Source organism: Aplidium turbinatum, chromosome 4, assembly GCF_918807975.1.
Source record: "Aplidium turbinatum chromosome 4, kaAplTurb1.1, whole genome shotgun sequence".
NCBI classification, from domain to species: Eukaryota; Metazoa; Chordata; class Ascidiacea; order Aplousobranchia; family Polyclinidae; genus Aplidium; species Aplidium turbinatum.
Window position 1 is genome coordinate 9,160,886 of NC_137475.1, and position 18,039 is coordinate 9,178,924.

The 18,039-nt window shown below is 35.2% G+C and overlaps 1 protein-coding gene across 1 annotated transcript in view; it reads right to left on the reverse strand.

Moving 5' to 3' along the window:
- LOC145768880 (sushi, von Willebrand factor type A, EGF and pentraxin domain-containing protein 1-like) overlaps positions 1–18,039 on the reverse strand; it is a 90,589-nt gene that overhangs the window by 24,377 nt on the left and 48,173 nt on the right. Inside the window, exons 33-43 of the mRNA XM_082580485.1 lie at positions 17,329–17,526; positions 17,045–17,209; positions 15,589–15,786; positions 15,311–15,475; positions 14,417–14,614; positions 14,133–14,297; positions 12,679–12,876; positions 12,401–12,565; positions 9,746–9,943; positions 9,462–9,626; positions 3,508–3,705 (exon numbers count right to left, since the gene is read on the reverse strand). Of these exons, the coding sequence (XP_082436611.1) occupies positions 3,508–3,705; positions 9,462–9,626; positions 9,746–9,943; positions 12,401–12,565; positions 12,679–12,876; positions 14,133–14,297; positions 14,417–14,614; positions 15,311–15,475; positions 15,589–15,786; positions 17,045–17,209; positions 17,329–17,526 (2,013 nt within the window). The remainder of the gene's footprint in view (positions 1–3,507; positions 3,706–9,461; positions 9,627–9,745; positions 9,944–12,400; positions 12,566–12,678; positions 12,877–14,132; positions 14,298–14,416; positions 14,615–15,310; positions 15,476–15,588; positions 15,787–17,044; positions 17,210–17,328; positions 17,527–18,039) is intronic.

The window sequence follows — 18,039 nt, forward strand, 5'->3', positions numbered from 1 at the left end:
GGACAATAAGAAAACCAAACTTTCAAAATACTCTTGAATGGTGGGATAAAGGAAAAGAAATACTTAAAAATAAGCTGATAGAGCTCTCACAGCAACTTGCAACGATGCAACGAGAAGCATATGACACAGCAAACCAACAACTCCAGATCTTAAACTCTAAGATTGAAGACGAATTTCATCCAAACCTAGTATCTGATCGAGCAAAATTTACCGATGTTATTGAACAATTTCACAATAACACGCAAAGAGGAGCACAAATTCGCTGCAAAATACCTCAAAACGATTCAGAGGAAACAAGCAAAGGATTTTTTCATCTTGAAACGAAAAGAGGTAAAAATAATACTATCACCGAACTACATACAGAGGACAATAAAGTTGTAACCAACAAAAATGACATCTTAACAGAAACACACAATTTTTACCATAAGTTATGGGGAATTGATGGAAAAATTGATCCAACTGAACAAGATGAATATCTAAACATTTTGAATCACACCACAATACATGCAGATGAAGTACAAGAAAATGAAAGACTAATAACAAAAGATTAAATTAAGATCGCAATTGATACATTACATAAAAACTCAGCCCCCGGCTCGGATGGCCTCAGCGCAATCTTTTATCAAAAATGTTGGCACATTTTGAAATATGATTTGCTTGAAATGTATACTAACTGCTTTTTAAAAAACACTATGACAGTAACGATGAGAGAAGCCATAGTTAAACTTTTTCACAAAAAAGGAGATAAATCATCGCTGAAAAATTGGAGACCAATCTCATTATTGAACACTGATTACAAAATTTTAAGCAAAATCCTAGCCAATAGAATCACCCCCTTAATGAAAACACTGATTCAACCCAACCAAAAATGTGGTCTACCGAACAGACGAATTGAACACGCTACAATGAATATTCAAGCAGCCATCGAAGCAGCAAAACTAAAAAACAGGAAATTATATATAATGGTAACAGACTTTGAAAAAGCCTTTGACAGAGTGGAACATTCTTTTCTGTACAAAATACTCCAAAAAATTGGATTTAAGCCAGTGATGATTTCATACTTAACTCTTATATACTCAAACATCTCTAGTCGAGTTGAAATGAATGGAGCACTGACAAAAAAAATCGACATTAGGCGAGGCATCCGACAAGGATGCCCTCTGAGCATGCTCTTTTTTATAATATGCGCCGATGTACTCACACGCCGCATAGAGAGCAATGCATCAATAAAAGGCTTCTCCATAAATAAAAAAGCAGTAAAAATCGAACAATACGCAGACGACACAACGTTTATCACAAATAACCTTAATTCTATTACTGAAATACTTAAAGAATTAAAACTTTACCAACAAATGTCAGGACAAAAAATTAACGAAAATAAAACACAAATGCTTGTATCACAACCTGAGTTACAAAGTGAAGTACAGCAACATTACCCACATATTCAAATTCAAAATGAAATAAAAATCCTTGGAATCTGGTTAGGAAACAACAACAAAAAACTAGACACTCTTAACTGGGAAAAAGTGATAAAACAAACTGAAACGACTGCCAACATTCATAAATTTCGACCACTCTCCCTTCTAGGAAAAATCAATATAATAAATACTCTCCTCGTGCCTATATCTCTTCACATGGGAAGGGTTCTTTACCCACAAAAAAAGCATATCCAATCCTTAAACAAAATCTTATACAATTTTCTATGGTATCCATCTCCAATTGAGCAATTAAGCAGAACAAAAATCATTGCAGAAGTTAAAAACGGAGGATTAAAAATGATTGACATAGAAACAAAATTTCAAACCAGTAGAGCTGACAGAATTAGACACCTGTCCACACTCGATAAAGCTACAGAACTATGGCATGAGTGGGCAAAGTACAATCTAAACTATAAAATAAGGCACATCAACCAAAAATTATATAACCTAAGTGAACCACACTCTGATTGCCCAAATTCGTTTTATTCTGATATTTTTCGCACTTTTCTCCAACTCCGAAAACACAATCTTGACTGGACTGATATATCATATAATACAATATACACAACCCTAAAAACACAAAAAGAAACTAAAACTGAAATTAAGAGCCAAAACAATGAACCAATAAGCTGGTCAGAAATGCTCCTTATGAAGAAAAATATCAAACCATACTTTTCAAACTCTGACATATCGATCTGCTATCGAATAGCACATTCAGCTTTTAAATGGGGCGATTTTTACAAACAATCTAACTCATGGCGTTGCAGCCAGAACAAAATTACTCAGTGCAAATTTTGCAAAATGGCTGTTGACAATATAAAACACCTGTTAACTGAATGTACCTTCACGAAATCAATTTGGAAAAAAATAGAAAAGCTATATCATTCAATAACAAAACAAAAGATTAAACTTACAACTGATATAATCCTATACAACCATTTTCCAAGCAGACAGGCAGACAACCTACTGATTCTGCTGATCCTAAATACAGTTAAGAGTACCATAATTAAAAAGAAAATTTCACTAGACATTGGAGATAAATATATGTGGGACAACAAAAAATTTACCAAAACAACCCTCTGGGTTATTAAAACAAAAATTAAAGAATATCTTCAAAATGACACCTCTGTAATACCGACGCCCCTTACAAACTCCCACACTGTAGCATAAGTCGAAGATGACAACCAAGAACCCACTGTTCTCGAAAGAATTCTGCTATTAATTGTTATCATTTGCAGTGTATGTACCTGACTTGTGAATTTTATGAAATGCGCCATAGTAAATGATTCTTATTCACACATACCATCTGCACGTAGCATCATTGCACTACAAGAGAGCAATGAGGCAATATGCAGATCCTTCTTCGTTTATGCAATTGCATGCATTACATTATATTCCTACTTATTGATTTGTTTATTTTTTGACTACAAATGTGCGTTGTGGGACGCACAGTAACATAGACACCTTTATTGTGACTTGTAATGTGTTACCTACATACCTGCGAAATGCATCTGATTTCATGTTTAACACAACAACGCCTTTTGGCATATGTATGATAAGAATATCCTTTGGGCTACTGTTGTATGAACGTACTTATTAGATGTCCGTTATTATGGAGATACAACACTAGCCCCAAACATAAAAGTGATATCATAACTACAATGAATTTCCAAGTCTATCGCATGCGTTTATTCTCTTAATTCAGGTATAACCTATACTGTGCAACAGGCTGGCATCAATAATATGATTGCCCTCACCAATTGTTTCTTCTGCATTGTTACTTTCCTAATTGGCTTTTCAAGATTAGAAATCACATGCCCAATGTATTTATTTTTCGTAGTACTGTTCAACTGTTTTTACTTTTCAATATAAAAAAAAAAAAAAAAAAAAAAAAAAAAAAACAGCCTCATGGGCGAAACACGTGTCTATCGCTGTCTATTCGATGCTACAATCGGCTGCTAAAAACTTAAATGCAGCAAAACTTGTCCTTACAAACAAAAGCTTAAACAAAAATTATCAACATACTCACGATTATAACATATTGGCGGTGCATCAGACCATTTTCCACCATTCTGGCATGTTACAGTCAGTTTGTCTGAAGTTTGATCTGCCATTATGTATGAGTCTGATGCGCAAGTGTATGTCAATTCCTCGCCAACACTGAGCGTTATGTTCACTGTCGATGCTACGACGTATGAAGGAAGGTTTGGAGCAAGACACTGGACAACTGAATAATAGATTACTGTATTGATAAAAAGAATCTTGGAAATGTTTATACAAGAGGCAGTCAATGCTTGGAATCAAGTACCGGTACAATAATGAAAAAAGAAAATTGATAACAAAGCAAAATAATGTGGAAGAATGTCTTGCCTGAAGTGTAGTTTTTCATTTTAAGCAATGATAGATCGTTCCCTACAAGCTATACGGTTCTTTCACAAATAAATTTCAATCGAATAAACATTAACTCTCCATTTCAACACGCTAGGTATCTTATCAATGTTGGTGATATATGTCGACTTACGAAAAAGTTTGTATGGTGTAGGCCTACATAGGCTTGTAGTTTTGATTGCAAACATGCAGGGCCCACAAGAGGGGGGGACAACCGGTGCATTGCACCGGGGCCCGGTGAGTTCAAGGGGGCCCGACAAAATGTCTAAATTCACGCGTTAAAGTTGATTTGAACGATTTTGCATAAAATATTGTTTTTATATTAGTTCCGTATGTTGATTGGGCCCCTCATGGGTATGCCCTTTTTTAAAACTACAGAATTCTTAATGTTTTGAGTTCAGGGGGCCCGACAAAATGTTAAAATTTGCAGGCTCAGGTTGATTTTGCATAATATATTGTTTTTTATGTTAGTTTCGTATTTCGATTGGGCCCCCCTCATGGGTAGCATATGTCCTTTTTCAAAACTACAAAATTTTCAATTTTTTTAGTTCATGGGGCCCGACAAAATGTTTAAATTTGCATGCTCAGGTTGATTTTGCATAAAAGATTGTTTTTTATGTTAGTTTTGTATTTCGATTGGGCCCCCCTCATGGGTAGCATATGTCCTTTTTCAAAACTACAAAATTTTCAATTTTTTGAGTTCATGGGGCCCGATAAAATGTTTAAATTTGCATGCTCAGGTCGATTTTGCATAAAATAATGTTTTTTTTATATTAGTTTTGTGTTTCGTTTGGGCCCCTCATGGGTATGCCCTTTTTCAAAACTACAGAATTTTCAATTTTTTTGAGTTCACAGGGCCCGACAAAATGTTTAAATTTGCGTGCTCAGGTCAATTTTGCATAAATTATTGTTTTTTATATTACCGGTTGTAGTTTCATATTTTAATTGGGCCCCCCTCATGGGTATGCCCATTTTCAAAACTACAGAATTTTCAATTTTCTTAGTTCAGAGGGCCCGACAAAATGTTTAAATTTGCGTGCTCAGGTCAATTTTGCATAAAATATTGTTTTTTATATTACCGGTAGTTTCATATTTCAATTGGGCCCCTCATGGGTATGCCCTTTTTCAAATCTACAAAATTTTCAATTTTTTTAGTTTAAAGGGCTCGACAAAATGTTTAAATTTGCATGCTTAGGTCGATTTTGCATAATCTTTGTTTTTTATATTACCGGTAGTTTCATATTTCAATTGGACTTTGGGCCCCCTCATGGGTATGCCCATTTTCAAAACTGCAGAATTTTCAATTTTTTTAGTTCAAGGGGCCCGACAACATGTTAAATTTTGCGTGCTCAGGTCGATAATATATTGTTTTTACTGTATATAGGCCTACATTATATTAGTTTCGTATTTTGATTGATCCCCCTCATGGGTATGCTCTTTTTTATGACTACAGAATTTTCAATTTTTTACTTTCAGGGGGGCCTGACAAAATGTTTAAATTTGCGTGCTAAGGTCGATTTTGCATGAAATATTATTTTTTATGTTAGTTTCGTATTTCAATTGGGCCCACCATGGGCATTCTTTTTTAAAAAACTACAGAAAACACATATTGCAGTGTGAATGAATATTTCAGTTTATTTCAATGTTTTAATTTCAGTGTTAGTCTGGGTGTTTTAATGTGAATATTTGGGTGTGTACGGTATGTTTTAATAAACAATTGATTGATCAGGTTAGGTTACAGTCATTACACAGAAGGTATTTCATGCATTTTTCTGACATCTTGTCAATTTATGACACAAGCAAGCAGTGACAGTTATGTGTAATCATGTCGAACTGGTACAATTTTAGTTGTATAGGTATAATCTTGTTTAGTGTGATATTTTAAGAGTTCAGAAAATAGTAAAAAGTATTGAAATATTGTTAGAATTGCTTAGCAAGAAGTCGTTATTGTCACTTTTTCAGTACAAAAATGCTCAAGTGTTTTTTGTTTTGGATATGATACTAATTAGTAATTATATACTAATTACATGTACTGAAATCATGGAACTTCTCTAATATAGCCTGAGACAATTACAGTATTTTTGAGTTTTTAGGACTTGTTGAATGATTTTGCTGTATTGGAATGCAAGCAAGTTTCGTGGAAGCAGTGCTGGAAAATAATTTTGTCCTTGTAGCAGGGCCAAATGTCATAACAGTCTGACAAAATTCGAAAAAAAGTTAAAAGATTAGTGAAAGTATGATTTTCTGAGTAAAAATCATAGATCTTTACTTCTGTTGAAGTACAGTTTCTTTCAACTACAGACAGAATCAGAAGTGTCCTAATTGCAATGCAACTTCCTTTTTCAGCACTGCAGAAAGGTGTTGATTTTCAAAAATATGCTTAGTATATAAACAAATATTTGTTTTGTTGAAGTTTTCGTTTTCGTTTGTTTTCACTATTTATTTTTTAGCAGTCTTCTCCAGCCAGGCCAATCCAATCTTACTCTTGAATTTCAGGAACAGTGTAAATATTGGCTCAAAACAGCCATTCTGTCGTTATGCAGGGTATTTGTAAAGGTATCGATACATAGTATAGTGATAGATGTAGGTAGGTGCATTTACATTGATAGGACTTGAAAATATAAATATATTCAACTTTGGTTTCTACTGACCACTTGCTGTAGAAATGAAGAGAAAGTGACCCTCAATCGTGCGTGAATGCAGTTTCACTCAAACAAGCAAAGAAAACTAAAGGAGTAAAAATAAGAAGCTGCCTATTGATCCTGAAATAAAGTTGGTTTTTCTTAATGTCATGAACAATAGCAATGCATTCATCCAAGTTTAGTCTCCTAGTCTCTGCTGATTTTAAGGTCAGAAATGATATTGTAGGGTATGTTAATGTAAAGCTGTATGCAGTATGCACAGTTGCACACATATGTATGTCAGCCATGCCGGATAGTGTTGCCATTTTTATCTTCAAAGTGGCTATTTTTACCCACTTTTTGCCATTGTTACAATCAGGTGTTGCCAGAGTTAGGATTAAAGTTAGGAAGGGGTAAGGGTTAGAGTTAGGAATAAGGTCAGGGTTTTGATCTTTGCAAATGACTAAAAAAAAATTCCAAAATACAAGTTTTTGTTTTCAACAGCTATAAACTTTTCCTCAAATTAGAGCAGAATTCCTTATCTGGCAACGCTATTGAGGTTATATTTACACTACATAGTGTAACTATAGCCACAGCCTTTTATCTTTGTGTATAACTAGTGTGTATCTGTGAATTTAAAGTCATAAACACCACTACAATACTGCATTCTTTGTGAAATAGTGGAGTGTTAATACTTTAACCTAATGTATTCTTTGTATTATTATTTAAATAGATCTGGTTTTAAAATAAAAACACTGTGCGGAACACCATGTATGCATTGGCCTTGTGGATTAACACGCACCGCAAATTTTGCTTGTGATTTGTGAGATATCACGCGACATGTCGCGCTGGGGGGCCCGGCAGCAACATCTGCACCGGGGCCCGGCAGGGCTCTTGGAGGCCCTGCAAACATGTACTGCATTTTCATGTTTTTATGAGTTCATTGTTGTGTCATTGCTCTCGCTGGGTAGTTTAATATTTGTTAAAGCGGAAGGGAAAGGAAAAAAGCCAAGACTTGTGTCAAACATGTGATCAATCGATTAGATCAAGGCAAGCGTCGAGCTTAATTTGCTGTTGTTCTACAACAGTGGTTCTCAAACTTTTTCAAAAAATTTGTTGAACGGTCCCCTTGCGATTTTGTCGACGACTCACGGTCCTCCAAAAACTTAAGGCAAATTAGAGCAAAACCATTCTTCCTTCGAAACGGTACCCTTCGAAAGCCATCTCACATGAGAGTGCAACAAGAGAGTTACAAATTCGGAATTACTTTCAATGCACAATTCTGCAAATAGACGAGAATTGAGTGCATTGGCTTTGATAAAGTTCACTGCTTTAACCACATCGTCAAGGACATTTTTCAGCTGATCAGGCAAAGTCTTTGCTATGAGGGCTTGGCGATGAATAATGCAATGCGTACCAGCAACATCGGGAGATTGTTTCTTAACCAAAGTCTGAAAACCGGAACGGCAGCCAACCATAGCTGGAGCACCATCTGTGCAAACCCCGATGACATGTTTCCATTTAAGGTTGTGTTCGTCGAAAAACTTGTTCACAAAATAAATACTTGAGCAGTTGTTCTTGTGGTGAGTGGACTACAAAACAACAATTCATCCTCCAAATGCCTTTCGTGTGTGTAGCGTACATAAACACATAGTTGAGCTAAATGTTCAACATCCGTTGTTTCATCAAGCTGAATTGCAAAGAAGCCAAACATTGACTTCTGTATCTTGTATTCTGCGACAAAGTGTTTTCCGATAGCTCAGATATTCTCCTACTCACAGTGTCGTATGACTTCTGGAACGAAGAAGCTTCAAGATCGAGCCGCGCTGGTTCGACTCTCGGGGTGTGCGCTTGAGCAACGCACGTTAAGGACTGCTCTCCATTCAGCGGCATCTAATGTATGAAATAGTTTCCCGGCAACAAGACTTCAACAATCGGAAATTTCACTCTGTCAATCTCGGTGACCGGGCCTGCATCAGTGATTCAAAGCCTCTACAAGCATGCGAAACTGCTAGGATTAAGCTCTGCAAGAAGCTTTCCAAGTCCGAGGATAAACATTCAATCAATCAATCAGATTCTCCCAAAACGCCTGAAAAATTTTACTTTCCACAACTTTTTTTCTTCGGGATCGTGTTAATTTTTTTGAAAGGTGCTTCGCGGTCCCAGAAAATTGTTTTCCGGACCCCAAAAGGACCGCGGACCCCAGTTTGAGAACCAATGTTCTACTGTACAACATGTTTAAAATATTCGACTTGCGCTGAAGCCAATGCTATGAAATTACTACGTTAAGCTAGTGCAATGAACTTCGTCATTCTGGTATTTCTTCTGAAGTTGGATCTGCCATTATGTACGAGTTTGATGCGCAGGTGTGCGTCAAATTTTCACCACTTAGCGATGTGCTGAAGGTTTGGAACAACACACTGGACAATTATTGAATAAAAGATTATTGCAGTGATACCCAACCAACATGCAAGATGAAACGTAGGTTTCAGCGTCTTTTTTGCATTTTAAGCAAAGGTAGATTGTTCCTAAAAAGTAACATCTTATTGGCGCAAGGAATTCTGTCACAATTAGAAATATGCCTATTAATCAAAAAATCTTGTTTTCCTGTTGTTTTATGTGGCTAGCAGTTAAAGTAGTTTTAAAGTCTGAAAACATAAATCTGTTTGCTCTTTTTTTATAAGTGTATCCTTGCTTTTGCTTACTAGTGAAAGTTGTTTAAAGCTGACAACAGAACAAGAGAGCCAACATTTGAAACCTGTTTGCTGATTTTTTATAAGTGTGTTGTAGCCTATTCTTGCTTTTGTTTAGTGGTGAAAGTTGTTGAAAGCTGATGACAGAACAAGAGAACCAACATTTGAATCTTTTCTCAAGTATGTGGTGACGCATTATGATGTGTCAAACTTAATATTTCAAGTTTTAGCATTAATTCGGGACTGTTTGGTTTCTAGTTAAGCTAGTGCAGTGAAATTACCACCACATTTTTGGCAATTGCCCCATCGTCCTTTCACATGCTCCTCGTCATAAGCACACCACGGCGTCACTCCGTGATTCATGGTTGTGCACCGGTTGTGTGAGATTCCTTTGTAAGTGAACGGAAAGTGACATTGCACTGTTCCATTTCCGCAAACGTGATCACCTAAACAATCACACAATATTACAACAAGTTCTAAATACTTACGTCATTATTTAAAGTTAATATGCAGCAAAACTTGTCCTTACAAACAAAAGCTTAACAAAAATTACTAACATACTCACGATTATAACATATTGGTGGTGCATCAGACCATTTTGCATCATTCTGGCATGTTACAGTCAATTTGTTTGAAGTTTGATCTGCTATTTTGTATGAGTCTGATGCGCAAGTGTATGTCAACTTCTCGCCAACACTCAGCGTTGTGTTTACTGTCGATGCGACCAAGTTTGAAGGAAGGTTTGGAACAAGACACTGGACAACTGAATAATAGATTATTGTATTGATAAAAAAGCAAAAAAACTAAAAAATGTAGTGTTTGAAGTGTAGTTTTGCATCTAAAGTAATGATACCTATTTGAATGAATGTATTTATTCTATTTGATTAAGACCTTCTGATGATCCCTTAGGTGAAACAGGCTGTTAAGGATTCAGATAGTAATAAATATATTTGATTTAATTTGCTCTGCTTTGTCTTTTTGCTTAGCATTGAGCACTTTTTGTAGTATTAGGGTAGTTCGGGGCAAAACAAGTCGTCGGGTAAAACCGGTCAGTTTGATTTTAATCAAGCATAACTTTTTTTTGGGAAATAGTACACTCAAAAAAATGCTTTAGCTCACTTAGTGGCTCCTTTGTGATGTGACAACAGTAGGCTAACTGCTGTGCAGTTTTTGCTTGCTGTCTCGGTCTAGTCTGCGAAACGCAAGTTGGTGTAAAATTTTACCTTCATATTTTGGACTAACTTTTTTTTTGTGGTTTCGACTAAACAGAGCATTACACTATGAAAATTGTTAATTAAACCAGACTTTCTAGTTTAAAAGAAATTACAATTATTGTACTTTGTCTCAAAACTACTCATCTTGTAGTTCTTCCTTGGAAATTAGTTTTATTGCGTATTTATTTTTGTTCAGTCATGGCTATTTTGGTTGGGGCAACACAAGTCAGTCACGAAATGCTGTGCCAAATTTTTGCCTCAATTGGTGAAAATGCTAAATTCTTTAACCAAAGAATTTAGCATTTGGTTCATAGGGTATTATTTGCCTATTAAATTAAAAATCAGCTTATCCTAGTGTGGAGCAAAGCATTTAGTTTGGGGGGGTCTGCCAAGGGGGCACGATTTTTTTGATTTTTGACCATGTTTGAGGCCCTATCACTGCTAAACCAAATTAGGTAACAACCCAAATTTTTTCCAGGTGATAGTACTTCTGCCAAATATTGAAAAAACAGCATCGTTTACATTGTCACTCTAAACGGTCAAAGAACATAGACATACAAAGTTGGCCGTTTCCAGCTCTCGGCTAAGATTTTCCAAAATGTTAAAACCTTGCCAAGACCCCATTTTTGATTGGTTTTGACTGAAATTTGGTAGAAATGTTGTTTATAAGATTCTCGATGAACTGAGAAAATATCAGTACAAAATATTAAAGGGTTTGGGACATGGGAGTTTATTTAATGTGAAACGTGGGTCAAAATGAAAAAAAAGCAAAAAGTGGGGTCCTTTTAATATCTTGGTTGCCCATGACCCCAGTGAAAATTTGGACTAAAATTAATTTTGTCCACTTATTCACTAAGATATGGTAAGTCTACCATGCAAAATTTATCAATGGTTCTCACTGTTTTTTTATAGAAAGTGTGCGTCAAAATTTGGACAAAAACGCAAAAAATCACAAATGAAAGATTTAAAAAAAATGTAACAATATTGAACTATAGGCTACTAGAAAACATTTGAAGTGTATTTTTGATTGTGTTTCTATCAATTGTTCACAAAGCCATTGTTCCAACATTTGACAACTGTAATGTACCATGTGGACCTCATTGTCAGAAAAAAAAGGGAAATTTTGTCATAATCTTCCTTGCTCAGTTTGTTTTGTCGTCAAGAAGAACCATGGATACTGGGCACAGCAATTGAACAAATAATGTCATAAAATAGAATCCAGCATGTTTGCTGATGTCTGTTCTGAACAAATGTGCTGCAGTAGTGCACTTTGTATGTGTAACTGCACTTTTTATGTGTAAATATACTCTTTCTTTCATCAAAAAAACACTGACCGGTTTTACCCTTACTTAAAGGCAAAACCAGTCATTTGACTCTGTCGTAAAAATGATGTTGTATTAACATAACTTAAAAATAAATTTCACTTTTTTTTGCTATCTTGTTTAAGGAAGCCTTAGTACAACTGTTTAACACTAAAAATTGAGACATTTTTAACTTTATGTGAAGATATACACAATAATACCAAAATGTGACTAGTCTTGCCCCGCACTACCCTAATAGTTTTCATTGTTTTAAAGTAATGATAGACTTTTCTTAACAATCTAAGACTTTTTGATAAATGACATTCATTGGACCAAACATTTACTGAAGATTTTAACACTCCAAGGATAGGACTACTGTCAGTAGCAATGATAAATTTAGTCGACTTTCGAAATAAAACTTGTTTTGTTATTTTGATGTGACCAGGCTGCAGTTTTTAAACTTGAAAACGTACAAAATATTTTTTATTTTTTATAAGCTTATATATTATAATTGTATCACTGCTCATGTCTAATGGTTGAACAAAGTTTAAAACGGAAGGTAAAACAAGAAAGATAATAGCTATTAGGGTCGAGCATATGACAAGTTAATCAAAGCAAATGTCAAGCTTCACGTTTCATCGCTTTCAGTAGGCTATAACATGTTTCAACTTTTTTGTTTCATTTGGGCAAGCAAAAATAAATTACCACCACATTCTTGGCAATTTCCCCATCGTCCTTTCACATACTCCTCATCATAAGCACACCACGGCGTCACTCCGTGATTCATGGTTGTGCATCGGTTGTATGAGATTCCTTTGTAAGTGAATGGGAAGTGACATTGCACTGTTCCATTTCCGCAAACGTGATCACCTAAATTATCACTCAACATTACAACATGTTCTAAATACTTACCTCATCATTTAGAGTTAATATGCAGCAAAACTTGTCCTTACAAACAAAAGCTCAACTACGAACATACTCACGATTGTAACACACTGGCGGTGCACCAGACCATTTTCCACCACTCTGGCATGTTACAGTCAATTTGTTTGAAGTTTGATCTGCCATTATGTTTGAGTCTGATGCGCAAGTGTATGTCAATTCCTCGCCAACACTCAGCGTTATGTTGGCTATTGATGCGACCACGTTTGAAGGAAGCTTTGGAGCAAGACACTGAGCAACTGAATATTAGATTATTGTATTGATAAAAAGAATCTTGGAAATGTTTATACAAGAGGCAGTCAATGCTTGGAATCAAGTACCGGTACAATAATGAAAAAAGAAAATTGATAACAAAGCAAAATAATGTGGAAAAATGTCTTGCCTGAAGTGTAGTTTTTCATTTTAAGCAATGATAGATCGTTCCCTACAAGCTATACGGTTCTTTCACAAATAAATTTCAATCGAATAAACTTTAACTCTCTATTTCAACACGCTAGGTATCTTATCAATGTTGGTGATATGTCGACTTACGAAAAAGTTTGTTTTGTTGTACCTAGACTTGTAGTTTTGATTGCAAACATGTACTGCATTTTCATGTTTTTATGAGTTCTTTTTTTGTGTCATTGCTCTCGCTGGGTAGTTTAATATTTGTTGGAGCGGAAGGGAAAAGAAAGAAGCCAATACTTGTGTCAAGCATGTGATCAATTGATTAGATCAAGGCATGCGTCGAGCTTTATTTGCTGTTGTTCTACAACATGTTTAAAATATTCGACTTGCGCTGAAGCCATTGCTATGAAATTACTACGTTAAGCTAGTGCAATGAACTTCGTCATTCTGGTATTTCTTCTGAAGTTGGATCTGCCATTATGTACGAGTTTGATGCGCAGGTGTAAGTCAAGTCTTAACCACTTAGTGATGTGCTAAAGGTTTGGAACAACACCCTGGACAATTATTGAATAAAAGATTATTGCAGTGATACCCAACCAACATGCAAGATGAAACGTAGGTTTCAGCGTCTTTTTTGCATTTTAAGCAAAGATAGATTGTTCCTAACAAGCAACATCTTATTGGCGCAAGGAATTCTGTCACAATTAGAAATATGCCTATTAATCAAAAAATCTTGTTTTCCTGTTGTTTTATGTGGCTAGCAGTTAAAGTAGTTTTAAAGTCTGAAAACATAAATCTGTTTGCTCTTTTTTTATAAGTGTATTCTTGCTTTTGCTTAGTAGTGAAAGTTGTTTAAAGCTGACAACAGAACAAGAGAGCCAACATTTGAAACCTGTTTGCTGATTTTTTATAAGTGTGTTGTAGCCTATCCTTGCTTTTGTTTAGTGGTGAAAGTTGTTGAAAGCTGATGACAGAACAAGAGAACCAACATTTGAATCTTTTCTCAAGTATGTGGTGACGCATTATGATGTGTCAAACTTAATATTTCAAGTTTTAGCATTAATTCGGGACTGTTTGGTTTCTAGTTAAGCTAGTGCAGTGAAATTACCACCACATTTTTGGCAATTGCCCCATCGTCCTTTCACATGCTCCTCGTCATAAGCACACCACGGCGTCACTCCGTGATTCATGGTTGTGCACCGGTTGTATGAGATTCCTTTGTAAGTGAATGGAAAGTGACATTGCACTGTTCCATTTCCGCAAACGTGATCACCTAAACAATCACACAATATTACAACAAGTTCTAAATACTTACCTCATTATTTAAAGTTAATATGCAGCAAAACTTGTCCTTACAAACAAAAGCTTAACAAAAATTACTAACATACTCACGATTATAACATATTGGTGGTGCAGAAGACCATTTTCCATCATTCTGGCATGTTACAGTCAATTTGTTTGAAGTTTGATCTGCTATTTTGTATGAGTCTGATGCGCAAGTGTATGTCAACTTCTCGCCAACACTCAGCGTTGTGTTTACTGTCGATGCGACCAAGTTTGAAGGAAGGTTTGGAACAAGACACTGGACAACTGAATAATAGATTATTGTATTGATAAAAAAGCAAAAAAACTAAAAAATGTAGTGTTTGAAGTGTAGTTTTGCATCTAAAGTAATGATACCTATTTGAATGAATGTATTTATTCTATTTGATTAAGACCTTCTGATGATCCCTTAGGTGAAACAGGCTGTTAAGGATTCAGATAGTAATAAATATATTTGATTTAATTTGCTCTGCTTTGCCTTTTTGCATAGCATTGAGCACTTTTTGTAGTATTAATAGTTTTCATTGTTTTAAAGTAATGATAGATTTTTCTTAACAATCTAAGACTTTTTGATAAATGGCATTCATTGGACCAAACATTTACTGAAGATTTTAACACTCCAAGGATAGGACTACTGTCAGTAGCAATGATAAATTTAGTCGACTTTCGAAATAAAACTTGTTTTGTTATTTTGATGTGACCAGGCTGCAGTTTTTAAACTTGAAAATGTACAAAATATTTTTATTTTTTATAAGCTTATATATTATAATTGTATCACTGCTCATGTCTAATTGTTGAACAAAGTTTAAAACGGAAGGTAAAACAAGAAAGATAATAGGTATTAGGGTCGAGCATATGACAAGTTAATCAAAGCAAATGTCAAGCTTCACGTTTCATCGCTTTCAGTAGGCTATAACATGTTTCAACTTTTTTGTTTCATTTGGGCAAGCAAAAATAAATTACCACCACATTCTTGGCAATTTCCCCATCGTCCTTTCACATACTCCTCATCATAAGCACACCACGGCGTCACTCCGTGATTCATGGTTGTGCATCGGTTGTATGAGATTCCTTTGTAAGTGAATGGGAAGTGACATTGCACTGTTCCATTTCCGCAAACGTGATCACCTAAATTATCACTCAACATTACAACATGTTCTAAATACTTACCTCATCATTTAGAGTTAATATGCAGCAAAACTTGTCCTTACAAACAAAAGCTCAACTACGAACATACTCACGATTGTAACACACTGGCGGTGCAGAAGACCATTTTCCACCACTCTGGCATGTTACAGTCAATTTGTCTGAAGTTTGATCTGCCATTATGTATGAGTCTGATGCGCAAGTGTATGTCAATTCCTCGCCAACACTCAGCGTTATGTTGGCTATTGATGCGACCACGTTTGAAGGAAGCTTTGGAGCAAGACACTGAGCAACTGAATAATAGATTACTGTATTGATAAAAAGAATCTTGGAAATGTTTATTCAAGAGGCAGTCAATGCTTGGAATCAAGTACCGGTACAATAATGAAAAAAGAAAATTGATAACAAAGCAAAATAATGTGGAAAAATGTCTTGCCTGAAGTGTAGTTTTTCATTTTAAGCAATGATAGATCGTTCCCTACAAGCTATACGGTTCTTTCACAAATAAATTTCAATCGAATAAACTTTAACTCTCTATTTCAACACGCTAGGTATCTTATCAATGTTGGTGATATATGTCGACTTACGAAAAAGTTTGTTTTGTTGTACCTAGACTTGTAGTTTTGATTGCAAACATGTACTGCATTTTCATGTTTTTATGAGTTCTTTTTTTGTGTCATTGCTCTCGCTGGGTAGTTTAATATTTGTTGGAGCGGAAGGGAAAAGAAAGAAGCCAATACTTGTGTCAAGCATGTGATCAATTGATTAGATCAAGGCATGCGTCGAGCTTTATTTGCTGTTGTTCTACAACATGTTTAAAATATTCGACTTGCGCTGAAGCCATTGCTATGAAATTACTACGTTAAGCTAGTGCAATGAACTTCGTCATTCTGGTATTTCTTCTGAAGTTGGATCTGCCATTATGTACGAGTTTGATGCGCAGGTGTACGTCAAGTCTTAACCACTTAGTGATGTGCTAAAGGTTTGGAACAACACCCTGGACAATTATTGAATAAAAGATTATTGCAGTGATACCCAACCAACATGCAAGATGAAACGTAGGTTTCAGCGTCTTTTTTGCATTTTAAGCAAAGATAGATTGTTCCTAACAAGCAACATCTTATTGGCGCAAGGAATTCTGTCACAATTAGAAATATGCCTATTAATCAAAAAATCTTGTTTTCCTGTTGTTTTATGTGGCTAGCAGTTAAAGTAGTTTTAAAGTCTGAAAACATAAATCTGTTTGCTCTTTTTTTATAAGTGTATTCTTGCTTTTGCTTAGTAGTGAAAGTTGTTTAAAGCTGACGACAGAACAAGAGAGCCAACATTTGAAATCTGTTTGCTGATTTTTTATAAGTGTATTGTAGCCTATCCTTGCTTTTGTTTAGTGGTGAAAGTTGTTGAAAGCTGATGACAGAACAAGAGAACCAACATTTGAATCTTTTCTCAAGTATGTGGTGACGCATTATGATGTGTCAAACTTAATATTTCAAGTTTTAGCATTAATTCGGGACTGTTTGGTTTCTAGTTAAGCTAGTGCAGTGAAATTACCACCACATTTTTGGCAATTGCCCCATCGTCCTTTCACATACTCCTCGTCATAAGCACACCACGGCGTCACTCCGTGATTCATGGTTGTGCACCGGTTGTATGAGATTCCTTTGTAAGTGAATGGAAAGTGACATTGCACTGTTCCATTTCCGCAAACGTGATCACCTAAACAATCACACAATATTACAACAAGTTCTAAATACTTACCTCATTATTTAAAGTTAATATGCAGCAAAACTTGTCCTTACAAACAAAAGCTTAACAAAAATTACTAACATACTCACGATTATAACATATTGGTGGTGCAGAAGACCATTTTCCATCATTCTGGCATGTTACAGTCAATTTGTTTGAAGTTTGATCTGCTATTTTGTATGAGTCTGATGCGCAAGTGTATGTCAACTTCTCGCCAACACTCAGCGTTGTGTTTACTGTCGATGCGACCAAGTTTGAAGGAAGCTTTGGAACAAGACACTGGACAACTGAATAATAGATTATTGTATTGATAAAAAAGCAAAAAAACTAAAAAATGTAGTGTTTGAAGTGTAGTTTTGCATCTAAAGTAATGATACCTATTTGAATGAATGTATTTATTCTATTTGATTAAGACCTTCTGATGATCCCTTAGGTGAAACAGGCTGTTAAGGATTCAGATAGTAATAAATATATTTGATTTAATTTGCTCTGCTTTGCCTTTTTGCATAGCATTGAGCACTTTTTGTAGTATTAATAGTTTTCATTGTTTTAAAGTAATGATAGATTTTTCTTAACAATCTAAGACTTTTTGATAAATGACATTCATTGGACCAAACATTTACTGAAGATTTTAACACTCCAAGGATAGGACTACTGTCAGTAGCAATGATAAATTTAGTCGACTTTCGAAATAAAACTTGTTTTGTTATTTTGATGTGACCAGGCTGCAGTTTTAAAACTTGAAAACGTACAAAATATTTTTATTTTTTATAAGCTTATATATTATAATTGTATCACTG